This window comes from Hermetia illucens, chromosome 5 (genome assembly GCF_905115235.1).
Source record: "Hermetia illucens chromosome 5, iHerIll2.2.curated.20191125, whole genome shotgun sequence".
In the NCBI taxonomy this organism is placed as follows: domain Eukaryota; kingdom Metazoa; phylum Arthropoda; class Insecta; order Diptera; family Stratiomyidae; genus Hermetia; species Hermetia illucens.
In genome coordinates, this window is record NC_051853.1 from 104705959 (window position 1) to 104722225 (window position 16267).

Below are 16267 nucleotides of genomic sequence, written 5' to 3' on the forward strand. Positions count from 1 at the left end.
ATCAGTGACATCGGGTGTTTTCGTTACGTCAGTTGGCCAGAATATACGCTTACCGCTTGAGTGTAAATTGCACTTTTGTGCTCTTCCCGTTTCTCTGGATGTTGTTGTCCTTGATCCCCAGAATCCATTTTTTTGGGTTAAGAAAGAGGATTCGAGCGAAATTTTCTTTTTTAACGCCGGATCGTGGCGGACAGTATATTGAGGAGACACCAATAGTCACACGCTGTATTTTTTTATCTTCAATTTTCTGTTCTCCTCTGGCTTGTCGACTGGGATGTGTTGTATGATATGGCAAGTAAAGGTGAGACGGTTGCCAAGAGGAGACCCTCAAAAGGCTTTGACACTACGGATAGCAAATTGATTGGCCGATAACTTGGTTGCGCTTAAATCGTTGCCAGCCTTGGGGATCATTGGAAGTAGCGATGTTTTTCACCTCCTTGGGAAGTTACTGAGCTGAAGAATCCTATAGCATAACTGGGCGAGATACTCGATAACGATAGGCCGGAAATGTGATCAAGGCCTGCAGCCTTTTTCGCATCGACTTTCTGCAGTATGCAATTGATTAAGTCTTTCGTTTTATGCAAAACCCGTTTATTGCTGCCCGAGAAATCTGGTTTGAAAAAACGCTGCAGTCACAAACACTGATCCTTTTTCGGCATCGTTCCTCGCCCAGTTTGCATTAGGAGGCCTTAATGGTGGCTCAGTCTTTACGCTTCAGCTTTTTATTTGCTCTCCATAGAGAGAAGTCGCTACTGGGATAGGGACTGAGACAGCTGCGGAAGTCCTGGAAGTCACTTTCTTTTTCTGCTTTCGGCGCATTTTTCAGCTTCTTGGTGGTTTCTGCAAGCTCCTTTTCATGTTCGGTTACTCCTTATCAGCTGTTATATTTGTGTCACGATATTTTCCTAAACCCCCAACTACTATTGGTGGAGAAGAATGTCGAGCTGCTGCGACGATAAATTGAGTGAATTGCTCGACCGGCTTGTCGATGACGTGGAAAGTTTTCAGTGGACCTCTGACGTCAAAATGAGCAGTGATTTATTCCTTGTACTTCAACCAGTTTGTTCTCTTATTTGTTAGTTTGTCGGGCCAGCTTGAATTTATTATTTGGCTGGTGATGGCAATTACAATAGGGGCATGATCCGAAAATAAGTCAAAGTTGGCTGTAGCGCAATTTGATCCCGACGGATGTTTTTTGTAACCCAATAAGATCATGAAGGTCAGGTCAGTGGGCCAATACGAAGGTTGTCCTGAAGAAATAACATGGACTTATTTGTGGTGTAGAACAGGTGTCTGCCTTTCTGGAAGATTATTTTTGATCTCCAATGGGTGTATTTGGCGTTGAATCCTTCAAAATCAAATGTTTTTCGGATGACAATTCCATCTGTTATTGATTGAATGCCCTTCAGTGCAACTACACCCCCTTAGCATTTTTCATTTCTTAGCTATCTAGGATGGCAATGCCAAAATGAATGTCTTTGAGAAAATGTGCCGTTCTTATATGTTTCACAGCTTCTTCGTATGTGTGTATCATCTCGAAAAGTTAATTTCAGAATTTTGCATTTCAAATTCAGATTTTTCCATTCCAAAATCAAAATTCTCTATATCAAATTCAGATTTTTTTTTAATGTTCTACTATAAAGTTTTATACCAACATTTTAAGGCTGGAGCTTATCCGATGAGAAAAATATGAGCTGTTCATCAATTTTCCATTATTGCTTGTTTTCTGGGGAAAAATGTATGCTGTTTTTTATGACTTCTAGTTATGGAAAACAGCAAATATTGAGAAGATTATATTTTTTCGTTAACTAGTTCAGCAGCAGCAGCTCAGATTTCTCTCACTAAATAAGCTCCATCATTATCCAGAGATAAAATGTTGGTATAAAACCTTATGTGTCCGGAGGGCTCAAGTAGTTAGAGTACTGGGCTGTCGTAGCGGAAGGTTGCGGTTCAAATATCACTGGTGGCAGCGAGATTTGTTATCGGGACTGGACGTCAGATACCAGTCGATTTAGGTATGAATGAGTACCTGAGTCAAATCAGGATAATAACCTCGGGCGAGCCAAATTCTGACCACTTGTTCTCCTCCAGGGTACTGTAGTTATAGTTTACCGTTACGGTCTTGCATGAAGTGCTCTAACACATTTCAAGGCCCTAACCCAATATGAATTATTGCGCCAACGATTATGATTATTATAAAACCTTTTAGCAGAACATTGCAAAACGTTTGAATTTGAAATGGAAAATTCTGAAATTGACTTGGAAAATCCGAAATTTGGTTTGGAAAATTCTGAATCAGACTTCCAAAACTTATATACCTTAAGCTTGAGTTTTATTCCCAAATCGAAAAGAAAAATTAAGCCAAACGAGCCAAAGAGTAGGAAATTAAAATATTTAGGAGATTAACATATATGTAATTTTAAACCAAATTAGATATCAATGTAGGAATATTTTACACTGGGTTTCTGACGTAGTAAAATAATAAATAATTCGAATTTTTATGGGGGATTCTCCGCAATAGTTCGATTACTAACGAAAACATCCAAGAAAGAGAAATTCCAAGAAATAAGTGAAATATTTGATAGAAATTCATTCTATTAAATATTTCACTTTTTTATTATTATTTTATTTATAAACGAATGTTTTATTTCAATAAAAATATGTCAATAATTCAATTACAAGAAAAATATCACCTGACGAAATGGAATATTCTCTTACAGAAATATAAAGAACGTACACCAACCAGTTATTTAAAAAAAAATAAAGACCGAAACTTTTCTATATTATCAGTAAAGTGCATTATAATCACGACTTCCCCAATGTGAGTAATATAGTAATTTAACCCATTGTCAGACAAGAACTATTGTGATTGTGTGCTGTGTTAATGACACATAGTGCCTAGACACAAAAATGCACTTAACCGGAACGACAACAACATCCTCCAACAATACAACCAATAATTCGTCCAGTGGTAGTACCAATGTCAGTAGCAACAATGCCAGTAGCACAGGAGGAAATACGAGTAACACATCTGGATCGACAGAGTCATCGCCTCCATCAGCCGCTACTCTTCTCAATGAAGCCTACACAAAGATGACATCGGACATTTTGGCTGAAAGAACTTTAGGCGATTTTCTATCCGAACATCCTGGCGAACTCATTCGAACTGGAAGTCCCCTCTTTGTTTGTACAGTTCTACCGCCCCACTGGAGGTCGAACAAGACTTTACCCGTTGCTTTTAAAGTGGTCGCACTGGGTGATATTGGGGATGGTACAATGGTAACGGTACGAGCTGGAAATGATGAAAATTATTGCGCAGAACTTAGAAATTCAACAGCTGTAATGAAAAACCAAGTGGCCAAATTCAACGATCTTCGATTTGTGGGTCGAAGCGGTAGAGGTAAGTGACTTACACATTTTTCATTAAATATTAGCTATAGAGAAAAATATTTAAAAGTTAAAAGTTAGAAAAGAATGACATTTTCATTGCCTATAAATTCTTTTCTGGCCCTACATCACTAACCCCTCGTTAGCGAAACTTCCTATCTTTTTAAACGTCGTAAGCCAAATTTAAAAATCAACTTGCTAACAATCGGTAATCCATTTAAATATCCTTATTACAACCAACAGTGGATAAAATTGCCATAAATCTTTTCCCTGACAAAATAAGCCTCCAGGAAATCCTGTTGCTTCTATTACATCAAATACCATAACACTTTGCCACCTTTCAGTGATTTTTCTTCACGTCACCTTTACCATTTCCAGTTCCCGAACTTCCTTAACGGTCTGGTTGCTATCAATTAAGATCCACTTCAAGTGTGAACTCCCCCATATTTATTTTCTTTTTCCCCTTGAGTAAAAGTAAGACTGACTACCCCAACTTCTTTAGGTTTTTCTTCACGACATAGCCCGAGCCTTAGGACTACCCCAAAATGCCAACTAAGAAGAAAAACTTTCTCTCTATCGTTCATGATGTCATGGCGGGCATCGGAGCGAATGATGTAGATGTTAAGGAAATTTGTCGTAATGGGGTTCCATGGGAAATGAAAGCTGGGAACAAGTTTTACCCTTCACATCCTGATTTGGCCATTCTTTGCTTTTTTCACATTGAATGTTTATCGGCGTAGTTTTTGTATGACTACACTGAAAGGAGAAAATGGTTTCGGTAATTTACTAGAATTTTCCATTCTCCCAAAGTAACCGGCCAGACGATATTCGATTAATATTTAAAAAACATCTCTAGAAATATAGCATCATGGTTAGTTTAACAGTTCAAGCCGCGTAATCTTCGTTATCAAATTGCCACATCTTTTGGAGCTAAATTTGCAAAGTATTGAGCAGACCCTTCGTTTGAGTATTTTTTATACCTACTCGTATATTCGATTAATGTTTTTGGAGAAATTTATAATCCTGTTCAAATTATCGCATATTTGTTTAATGTATGTATGAAATCGCTTGCAGTAGCCTACCCTGGATACGAAAACAGGAGTTGCACGAGCACCTGGTCGCCTTAAAACGGTCTTGGGTTCCTTGAAAATTTACCTGAAATAGCCAGACAGTTTCTTTCTAATATTTCAATGCACAAATGGTTGCATTTTGTTATTTACATAAACAGTTGAGTAAATTCATTCATTTTAAGGTTTTGTTTGTAAAACAAAATCTTATTAAAATCGGTTCAATGTCTGTCTGTCTGTCCGTCTGTCTTTGTTTTTGTTTTAGGCGTTGGAAGATGGAAAGGTTCAAAACCTACTGCTGGCTCCTGCCACGCAGTTATGTGAGACTTCTACTCACTAAAACCACCTCCTTCTCATTGCACTCTCCCCACGAAACTCCTATCAAGTATTGCGTCGCGGGGCTCTTAACTGCGGCTCATTATGGTTCTCTCTCTTCCCTGTTTTCGTCGTAGTTCTTCCTGCCTAAGCTGTTGGTGAATAGCTTGCAGTTCCCTTACAACCTGGTTCCAGGCATCCGTTGACTCCAGCATAAACTCCACAATGTTTTCGGGTGTTAAACGCCTGTCTGCGACCGCTTCCATTCTTGTTCGGTGCGCGGTGAACCTGGGGCAATGAAATATGACAAACTCCGCACTCTCAGCCACGTTACCACATATTGGGCAGCATGGTGATTCGTCGTCACCAAATCGATGTAAATAAGCACGATAACCTCCATGTCCACTTAAGAATTGTGTTAACTCGTAGCTTAATTCCCCATGGCTTCGTTCAAACCATCTCCGAATATCCGGAATGATGCGGTATGTCCAACGACCAGTTTGGGACTCGTCCCATCGCTTTTGCCACCGTTCGATAGATTCCCACCGTGCCAGCTGCCGTCGAAATGCGCTAGACTCTCCAGCTGCATACGTTTTGTCGTAGAGTCGCCGACTTTCCTTCGCCAAGATGTCTATGGGGAGCATCCCTGCTAGTACATATGCTGCTTCTCCTGATGTTGTCCGATATGCACTGCATACCCGGAGTGCACTTAGCCGATACGCCATTCCCAATTTTCGGCAGTTCACTTTGTTATTCAGAGCAGTTACCCAAACTGGAGCTGCGTAGGGTAGCACGGAGCTGACTACCATGGAGAGCAGCAGACGTCGACTTTGTCTTGGCCCACCAATGTTCGGCAGTATCCTCGAGATCGTTGCAGCGATGGAAGACGCTTTAGTTGCGGCGTACTCAATGTGTCTTTTGAAGTTGAGTCTTCTGCCAATAATTACTCCCAAGTATTTGAGCGATGGTTGGGAGTAAATTGTTTTTTCGCCAACTTTGATTTTCTTAGTTGTGTTCTTTCTTCCGTTGCTAATGAGAACTACTTCTGTTTTATGTTCGGCAAGTGAAAGGCCAGAATTTTTCAACCAGGAATTGATCTCCCACATCGCTTCATTTGCATAGATCACGATCTAGTCTTGGTGCTTTGCAACCACTGTTATTCCGATATCATCGGCGAAGCCAATAGTTGTCACGTTGTCCGGTAGGCGTAGCGTCAACACTCCATCGTATATAACTAACCACAGCAAGGGACCTAGGACAGAACTCTGTGGAACTCCGCAAGTTGTCGGGAATATTTTTAGCCCATCGTCTGAGTCGCAGTATAGTCTTCTCCCAAGGAGAAACTCGACCACAATGCGTACAATGTACTTCGGGGCCTGTATCTTGTCGAGTGCCTCGATGATTTTTTTCCATTTTGCACTATTGAACGCATTTTTTATGTCTAGAGTTATTACTGCACAGCATTTTCCTTCTTTTACTGCAGCCTGAGCCAAGCCAGTCAGCATGCTGACTGCGTCGACAGTTGATTTTGCCTTACGAAATTCGAATTGTTTGTCGGAAAGGCCTCCTTCCTTTTCCGCAACAGCGAGCAGTCTGTTATATATTACTCGTTCAAATAGTTTGCCAATGGTATTGACCAGACATATCGGCCTATATGAGGAGGGGTCACCCAATCGTTTACCTGCCTTCGGAATGAGTATTAGCTTTTGTACCTTCCATTGCTCGGGGAACTCTCCTTCCCTAAGGCATGCCGTGAAAACTTGGGCAAACATACCTGGCGCTGCCGTGGCGACTACTTTCAGGGCAATGTTAGGGATTCCATCCGGTCCTGGAGTCTTATTTTCAGTCAATCTTTTTGCTGCGTCTAGAACCTCCTCATTTACCACTATCGGAACTTCGTCGGGATTTAAATGTACTGCAGGCAGACTTGTACCGTTCACATCCACTGGGAATAGAGTGTTCACTATATTCTGCAACAACTCTGGACAGGTAATCGGTGGGGAGCGCTCGCCTTTTAGTGATGACATCACCGACCTATATGCGCCACCCCATGGGTCAGAGTCAGCTTCAGTACACATCCGCTTGAAATATTCGGATTTGCTCTTTGCGATAGCTACTTGCAATTTTTTCCTCGCATTTTTATATTGCACGTGTAGCTCCTCGAACTCAGATCGGTTTCTTCTGCGCTGGGAGCGTCTGCTAGCTTTGAAGCACTTTTTCCGGCATTCCTCAATTGTGGAATTCCACCAAAAATTAGGATTTCGTCGAGGCATAGCGGCATCGCATGCCCTCTGCAATTTTTCCACGACCTGTAAAACTTTGTTTTGTGTGCTTCCCGATAGCAGCGTATCTTCCAGAAGTACCTCCTTGAACATTTCTGCGTCGAATTTCTTAGTTACCCAGCTCGTCGTTATTCGTTTTAATGGCTTCAAATTATTCCTTTACGAGGTTTGAGAGATGATAGCCTTATGATCGCTGTGTGTGTGTACTCCTCGCTGACACGCCACTGTAAGTCTCTGATTAGAGTATCGCTGACGAAGGTGAGGTCTACCACCGATTGTAATTCTCCCCTCCGGAATGTATTGGCTCCCCCAGAGTTGGCAAGTACCACTTTCAAGCGCGAGAATGTCTCCAGCAATATTCGTCCTCTTGCGTTGGTCTGTCCGTCTGTCTATCTGTCTGTCCGTCACAGGCACTTTTCTCAGAAACGGGTGTACCTGTTGACACGAAATTTGATGAGAAGGTGGGACCTGTGTACCCCCAGACATGCAGTGAGTGACATCCACCTACGTTGAGATTTAGGGGGGTCCCCATACATGTAAATGGGGGGTGTAACATTTTTTTCACCAAATGTAGGCATGTGGGGTATCAAATGAAAGGTCTCGATTAGTACTTTTCAAAGCCGGTCTTAGTTTTGAGATTGATTAATAAGGCGGGGAGTGGGAGGGATGCAAAGTGAAGATTTCTTTAACGGACCCATTCTCAGAAACTACTAATCGAAAAATCTGAAAAAAATCATGAGGCTGCTTCTATATGGCGCCCAGGCCTCAAAATACTCTCCATATCTGTTCAAATTAAGTTAATAATAGTATATTACCATATTTTTGGGAAACCCTCCTTAAGTTTATCTCAGAGTTATAAAAGTTGCATTGGTGTTGACTCTTGACAAAGCAATGCAGATCTCTCTTGCCATCCTAAGTGTCAAGTTTATCGTAAAGACCTTTGAACGCTCGGGTAATAGCGATCATGCGAAAACAACAATGCGAAAACGACAATTTTTATTACACTTATAAACATACAATTCTAAATTAACCTAACTTATGTACTACCTTAACAGCCTAGCTTAATCTAAGGTATAATCTATGGCTTAAACTAACTTATCACTAAAGAATAAATGGAAATATACATAAATTTTTATCTGGAGGAAAAGTCGAAAAAAACCTCCATTGATTAAATTTTTTATAAAAGCGGGCGGGCGGGGAAGGAACTAGGATGTGAGTTGGGATGGGGGGCATGCGGGAGGGGTTTGGGAAAGGAAGCTAGGAGTGGCGCTAAGGATGGGTAGGTTTTGAAAACTGGGATGAGGAGTAGATATCGTTGTAGAAGATTACTCTACCTCCGGGGTCGAAAAGGAGGTTACGGGACTGGAGAGATAAGAGGATTTGTGGGAACAGATGAGTTCGTAGAAGATTCTCTTCGACGATCTCAATCTGCATGGCCTGGGAGATAAGTGGATTTGAGTGTGACATGGATTTTTCGAGGAATTTGAGGGCATGACGGGCTAGGACGACGTCGCTGCGGGGCGTTTGGGAGGAGTCGTAGAGGATCTGGTTGGAGATGTATTTGGAGCGGTCTTCGTTTTTAAGGTTTTGTGTGAAACAAAACCTTATTAGAATCGAGACGGTGTCTGTCTGTCCGTCTGTCCGTCTGTCTGTCTGTCTGTCTGTCTGTCTGTCTGTCTGTCTGTCTGTCTGTCTGTCACACCCGATTTATTCGGAAACGGCTGGACCGATTGTCACGAAAATTGGTGAGAGTATGTAATCTAGTGATCCCTTTACATGCAGTAAGTGGCGCCATCTTGTGTTAAGTTTAAGGGGGGCTCCCCATACATGTGAATGGAGGGTGCAAATTTTTTTTTCACGGAATGTAGCCATGTAGGGTATCAAATGAAAGGTCTCAATGGGTACTTTTCGAATCTGGTTCAATATTTGATATTAGATGAAACATAGGGGAGTGAGGGTTCAAAACATGACCCACAAAAAGTGTAACAGGTCTCGTTCTCAGAACCTATCCAACCGAAAAATCTGAAAAAAATCACATTGATGCATCTCTACGGAATCTAGGCCTCAAAATATATCCGGTTCCGATATCTGCACAAATAAAGTTAATAATAGTATATTTCCACATTTTAGAAATTTACCCGGCACCCCCCCTTATGTTCATCCCAGAAGTACAAAATTTGGCATGCGTGTAACGAAGAACATAATGCACAGTTTGGTCAAGTTTGAAGATAATCCAACTATTATTAACAAAGTTATAGGGGGTGAAACTTTACAATTTTTTGTGAATTTCGTGCACTCTACAACCTGCATGACGTCATCATCAGATATCAATTCGTCAATACCACAACGAAATGAGTTCTTATGAATTGGGTCGCAGAGAATTATTTTGTTTTAGTTTTTTAGTTATTTGTCAGCCAGACATGTGTGTATGTAGGTATATAATATATGCGTGCTAATGAATGGTAGAGCCTAATTCAGATAGATATAAGAAGTAAATCGGAAATATGGGTACGATAAATTTATATACGTGCATATATGTGTACAGTATTCGGTAATAGGCAGTTTGTTTGTTTAGGGTGAGCGTGATATCTATGGCTGTAATATGTACGTATGTCTCGTAGTTTGGAAAAATATGAAGGATTATGTTGGATTTGTAGCTATATACGGACAGAAAAATGTGCGTTGAAGTTTCTCACATAAGATGAACACAAAATCTTTATACCCGAGGCACGAGCTTCCGGTATTCCGACTTGTTGTATATATTGGTGCAGTGGCGGAGGATTCTGTGTTCTTTGTAGCGGATTCGTTCGATTTGGTGAGAGGACGCGTCGGACCAGAAGATGAAGCCGAAAACGAGGAGGGGACGGATAAGCTGTTTGTAGCAAAACAGCTTGACTTTCTGAGGTGTTGGGCTAGTGTATTTCAGGATTGGGTAGAGGGATCTGAAGGCACCTGTTGCACGGTTCAGTGTCTTCGTAATATGTGGGACGTGGGATAGGCGGGAATTGATTGTCACCCCAAGGTTGGTGACTTCTTTGACGGTTGGGATGGTGTCGTTGTGGATCTTCAGGGATAAGGTTGAAATGTCGTTCCTCATTTTCGGCGTCATCTTAGCGGTACCACGGAATACGATGGTTTCTCATTTTTGTGCATTTAGGGACAGTTTCCAGCGGGTGAAATACCGGTAGAGCTCGTCCAAATAGGAGTTCAGGCGGGCTTCACCGGCAGGGATGTTTCTGGTGGAGGTGTAGAGGATGAGATCATCCGCGTATTGAAGGATTCGGATTGGATTTGGGTGTGGAGTTGATTTAGGAAGGTCTGTGGTAAACAGAGAAAAGAGGGTAGCGGAGAGGACTGACCCCTGAGGGATGCCAGCCGGGCTAGAATATGGGGAGGAGAGGTGTTCACGGAGTTGGACTTGGGATTTCCGCCCATCAAGAAAGCTAAGAATTAGCTTGCAGAGGTGCGGATGGAACTGGAGGAAAGCTTGTATGCGAGTCCGTATTGCCATACGGAGTCGAAAGCCTTCTTTATGTCGAGGAGACAGGCTATGGTCGGAGCGTTACGGTTGAGGCCGAGGAGGACGTTCGATGTGAGCACGAGTAGTGCATGTTCGACTGAGTGTTTGGGGCGGTTGGCGAATTGGAATTGTGGGATTGAATGATTCACAGTGCTCGTCCATAATGACTTTGATGATCCGCTCGAAAATCTTGGCGGAGGATGAGAGGATTGAGATAGGCCTGTAGCTATCGGGATTTAGTGGGTTTTGGTTTTTTTTTGGGGATAGGAACAATTCGAGCACTCTTCCAATCTGTTGGGAAGTGGGCGTTGATAAGGCAGTGGTTGATGATGGAGGACATAATGGGGGCAATGCTTGGGGCGTAATAGCGATCATTTTCTTTGCTTCATATTTCATAGTTGAGAAACTTATGGTAGACGCGTTTCTTTATATGGACCTTCATATGGTCATCGTCATTTCAAAACTAAGTATTCCGGGTGATGAACTGCTTACCAGGCTTGATGACTATGAGTGTTGCATAGACCGCTTTGTTGATCATAACTTTTACTTGGGTAATCGCGTAAGTGAGATAATTTCTTCTTTCTTCTCATGAAATCGCCCCCCTTTAATGCGGGGCGTGCAAGTGCGTTCCTTACGTTGTTATATCAGTGACGCAAGACGGCGAGCAACGGTCGAGGTTGACGTGCAATGGTCCCATAGGGAACGGCTTTGCAGTCAGTAACGGTGATGCAATGTCGGCGCTTTGTAAAATGTAGGAAGGTAAGACAATCGTTTGATGAACCATGTATTCATAAGTACAGGGTGATCGGTGTCAACAAAATCGACTATACACTCCTCCTCACTCTCATTACGTGTTCCAAGCTCTCCTTTCTCCCCTAGTCAACTTTGCTTCAAGTCTCCGTTGACTCCACCATAAACGATATTTTGGGGTGTTTTTTGTGACAGTCGCTAAACTTATTCGGAAGGCATTAAGCTTGATGTCGTGACTAAATCGATGCAAGTGTGAGCAGTACCCTCGGTATGCCTAAGAGTTATGTCACCTCGTAGTTCAATTCCCCCAATTCATCTTCTTCATCGATTGCATGCCTTTTTACATAGAAAAAGCGATCTTCGTTCGCGGTGATGTCAATCACAATCATCCCTTGTAATAAGTATATACCTCTCCTGATATTGTATGGTAAGCACTGCATGTCCGAAGCACTTAGCCGATATGCCATTCTTACTTTCCTACAGTGCGTAGAGTAGTACGTAGTACGTCCGGTATCCCAGAAAAAAAAAAGAACATTGATTTTTACTTCGCTCCCCAACGTTCGGTATAATTCTCGAGGTTGGTGCAGCAACGGAAGATGCTTTAGTTAATGCATGCTCAATGTGGTTTTTTTAAGTTAATCCTTCTCTCGATCATTACTTTGAAGTATTTTAGCGCTGGTTAGGGATTAATGGTCTTTTCGCCGTAATTTTCCCTGTTGCTTGCTTTCTTCGCTGATCAGAACTACATCAATAGGTGATATATCGCAATTTTTTTTTAACCCGGAACTGACCTCCCCTGGTAACTGGTTCTCAGGTTTTACGAAAATTTACAGCCTAAATTCGAACAGCTACCTGTGTAATAAAAAATGTGGAGAAATAATTGGAAGGAAATATTATGAAGAATAAAATTGCACATTTTCAACGGTTGGTACACTTCCGTCTCTGATCCATATATACATTATGAGTTATATACTACCACTACTAATATTTGTGGGGTTATTATGAATGCCCTTTTTTAAGGTTTTGTGTAAACACAAAACCTTATTAAAATCGGTTTACTGTCTGTCTGTCTGTCTGTCCGTCTGTCTGTCTGTCTGTCTGTCTGTCTGTCTGTCCGTCACACGCATTTTTCTCGGAGACGGTCGCAGTGATTGACACCAAATTTGGTGGAAAGCTGGGAACTGTGAACGCTCACGCATACAGTGAGTTACATCCTTTAATGATGAATTTAAGGGGGGGTCCCCATACATGCAAAAGGGGGGTGTAAATTTTTTTTTCATCAAATATAGCCATGTGGGGTATCAAATTAAAGGTCTCGGTTAGTACTTTTCGAAGATGGTCTTAGTTTTGACATTTGTTGAAAAGGTAGGGAGGGCGGGGGGTTGAAAGTGACCATTCATTTACGGGGGCCATTCTCAGAAACTACCCAACCGAAAAATCTGAAAAAAATCAAGAGGCTGCCACTATATGGTGCCTGGGCTCCGAAATACCTTCCACATTGATATCTGCACAAATAAAGTTAATAATAGTATATTACTGTAATTTTTAGTAATTCGCTGCACGACCCACCTTAAGTTCATGCTAGGACTACGAAATTTCGCAATAATATAGGATATAACATAGAGCATAATCTTACCAAGTTTGGTGGAAATCGCACTATTACTAACAAAGTTATAATTCGTCAAAGTTGTCGCTTCTTTGCAAATTCAAGACTATGAATGTCAATATCATCCGAAAGTGGATATTCTCACATAATATATGCATATATTACGTGCTACGTATTAAGAAATACACAAAACCTTTCGTACCTGAAGCGTCCAGCTTCCGGTTTCCCGACTTGTTTATATTTGATGTTGGTTAAATTTTTGGCATTTGCTAATAATATTAAACTCATAAAGCCGGTCCTAAGCCCGGTTGTGAAAGGAGGAGGGATGGATAGCTTCAGTCTGAATGGCTGTACGCCACCGCAGCGTCTCAGGGGGTAGGTGAGGAAAGTGCAGGAACTTTGCAGTCTTGCAGATTACTCACTAAGGAAGCTATCTACACACCTGGCAGCTAGGGATAAAATGCACCACCAAAAAATGAGAAGAAGGAGAAATTTAAGGTCCGGTACGGATAACCGGCGGGAGTCGTCTGACTTGGTGACTGGGTCGGGCTCTCGTAATGGACAGCACGGCGTCGAAACCGCTAGTCGTGGGGCGGTTCGACGTCTAGGCGCCACGACGACCAGGAGCACAGCTCCGCCTGCTGCAGCTGTTTCGCCACAATCTGTGGCGACCACTTCAGCAGGTTCGCGTAGGAAGCGGATGAAATGGACTGAAGAAATGAACCTCTTCATCATCCGCTCCTACTACGAAATAACGGCGGGGGCGGGTATAACATCTTACCGCCCCTTGTTGCACCAGAGATTCGTTGAGCGTTTCCCGCAATTCGCGCACGTGACTGTGCAGCGAGTCGCAGACCAGTACCGCTTCATCACTCGCAGTGACACAATCCCGGCCACCATCAGGGAACGTGTTCGATTTGAAGTCATCGGGGAAACTGGTGACCGAGAGTCGATGGGGGCAGAGGCGGCGGCATCAACAACACCACGCCGCACTGCAGGCAACAGGTTCAGTACTCGCCGAAGCACTCTTCTCCACCGTCCAGCTGAGGTTTCCGCTGAAGTTCGGGACGAATTCCAAAGAGCGTGTATAGAATTCTCGGATATGGATCCTTTGCATAGACCAGGTATTCCCAGGCTCTATGCATCTCCAGCAACTCCGGGAATTCTATCTCAAATCAATGATGAGATTGCATCTCGACTGTGTGCTGATATGTCGCTGCTGCAACTACAATCACTTGTGTATTGTGGTGCAGTTGCGGCTATCAGATTGCACGGTCAGAAGATTCGCTTTCGCATTATTGGTTTGAGTGACAAAAGAGATCCACCATGGAAAATTCGTCTGGAACGTCGGCGGGACTCACTAAGGCAGGACATTGCTAGACTGATTCAGATCAGCACTGGCAATGCCAGCCGACGGGTGAAAAATAAAGTGCAGAGGGTTTACCGGAACTATGCCATCCCCTGTGAGACACCCATAGTTGAAATTCTGGACACACTAAAACAGAAACTTTCTGTCATATGCAGTCGGTTACGACGGTATGGCGAAAGTTACTCCAGACGTGTCCAGAATGCAACATACGCGAGGAACCAGCGGAGCTTTTTCAGATCTCTCAACGAATCCCAACAGAGCGCCCAGACAATACAGTTCTCGGTGACGGAAGCGAAAGAGTATTGGGGTGGACTTTGGGGGTTACCTGCCCAGCATGCTGAGCATGCTGAGTGGATCACCGCCGAAGGCACCCGCCATGCCAATACATCTGGCATGAATTTCGCGGATGTTACCGAAGAGGAAGTTCGACGAGCCATAAACATCTCGAAGAACTGGAGGGGCCCAGGTCTGGATCGGGTGCAGAATTTCTGGTATAAGAAATTTACCAGCGTACACAGTCGGTTGGCACGCAGTATAAATGAGGTCATGAGTCGGCCAGAGGAATTTCCACCTTTCCTCACTGCGGGAATTACCTACCTTATCCCTAAGAAGGACACGGTGCAGGACCCCGCAGACACAAGACCGATCACTTGCTTACCAACCCTCTACAAATTCATCACGTCCATTATTAGTGGAAGGATCAATGCGCACCTCGAGACCAACAACATTCTGTCCGAGGAGCAGAAGGGCTGCCGAGTTGGGTCAAGGGGTTGCAAAGAGCAACTCATTATCGACTCGGTAGTTGTAGGACAAGCAACTAGAGGCCAAAGAAACCTCTTCAGTTGCTATATCGATTATGCCAAGGCTTTTGATAGCGTTCCGCATACCTGGCTAATCGACATCCTACATCTGTATCGCATTGATCCGAAACTAATAAAGTTTTTGGCGACAGTCATGGAAGGGTGGCATACCACCTTGTCAGTCCGTACATCTGAGGGTGCTAATACCTCAGAGCCCATCCGTATTCGGAGGGGCATCTTCCAGGGGGATTCATTGAGTCCTCTTTGGTTTTGTATGGCACTGAACCCCGTTTCATGGCTACTGAATGATGCTAGAGGGCATGGTTTTGCAATAAAATATGGCCTACGTGCTAAGTGCGAACTGACACACTTGATGTACCTAGATGACATCAAGCTGTATGCTGGTACTGACAACCATCTTAGAAGTCTGTTGCGAATAATAGACATGTTCAGCCGTGATATTCGGATGGAGTTTGGATTAGACAAGTGTCGAATCCAAGCCATTCGCAAAGGTCATCACGAGCCGCATGCCGGACATAGCATTGGTGACCTCCACATCGAAGCTATGACCGAGACAGACTTCTACAAGTACCTAGGAATTCTGCAAGGAACCCATGCTCGAGTTGGTGATCTGAAGGAAGCTCTGCTGTCCGAATTCCTGCGACGTGTAAAGCTGGTGCTGAAATCGCATCTCTCGGGGAAGAATAAAATAAGCGCGTTGAATGTATTCGCTATCCCTTCACTGGCTTATGCATTCGGAATATTGCCGTGGACGAAGACCGACCTGGAAAACGTCCAGCGGCGGATACGGACAACTATGTCTAAATTCCGAATGCATCACCCAAAGTCGGCCGTGGAGCGGATGAACCTGCCTCGTGACATCGGAGGTAGGGGCGTGGTTGACGTGGCGGCGCAACATCATCGCCAAGTCGACTCGCTGCGCGCTTATTTTTACAGTAAAGAGCAGGCGAGCCCCTTGCATGCGGCTGTCTGTAAGGCAGACTGTGGACTGACTCCACTTAACTTGAAGGATCGATCTTTCAATCCTCTGAGTGGGGTGAAGTCGGACCAGGAGCGGATCGAGGAATGCACGGTAAACACGTGAATTGTCTTTGGCAGCCATTTGTCGATTTGCATCTGTCGAACAGGTGGCTGTGTGCTGGGGAGCTCT

At 43.4% G+C, this 16267-nt stretch overlaps 1 protein-coding gene across 4 annotated transcripts in view; it reads left to right on the top strand.

Annotated features, from left to right (window-relative positions):
• Nucleotides 1-2884: 2884 nt before the first annotated feature.
• Nucleotides 2885-16267, top strand: part of LOC119658346 (runt-related transcription factor 3) — a 94251-nt gene continuing 80868 nt past the window's right edge. For all 4 annotated transcript variants that reach the window (XM_038065699.1, XM_038065701.1, XM_038065700.1 and 1 more), the window contains exon 1: nucleotides 2885-3400. In XM_038065699.1, the coding sequence (XP_037921627.1) occupies nucleotides 2911-3400 (490 nt within the window). In that variant the 5' untranslated portion in view covers nucleotides 2885-2910. The remainder of the gene's footprint in view (nucleotides 3401-16267) is intronic.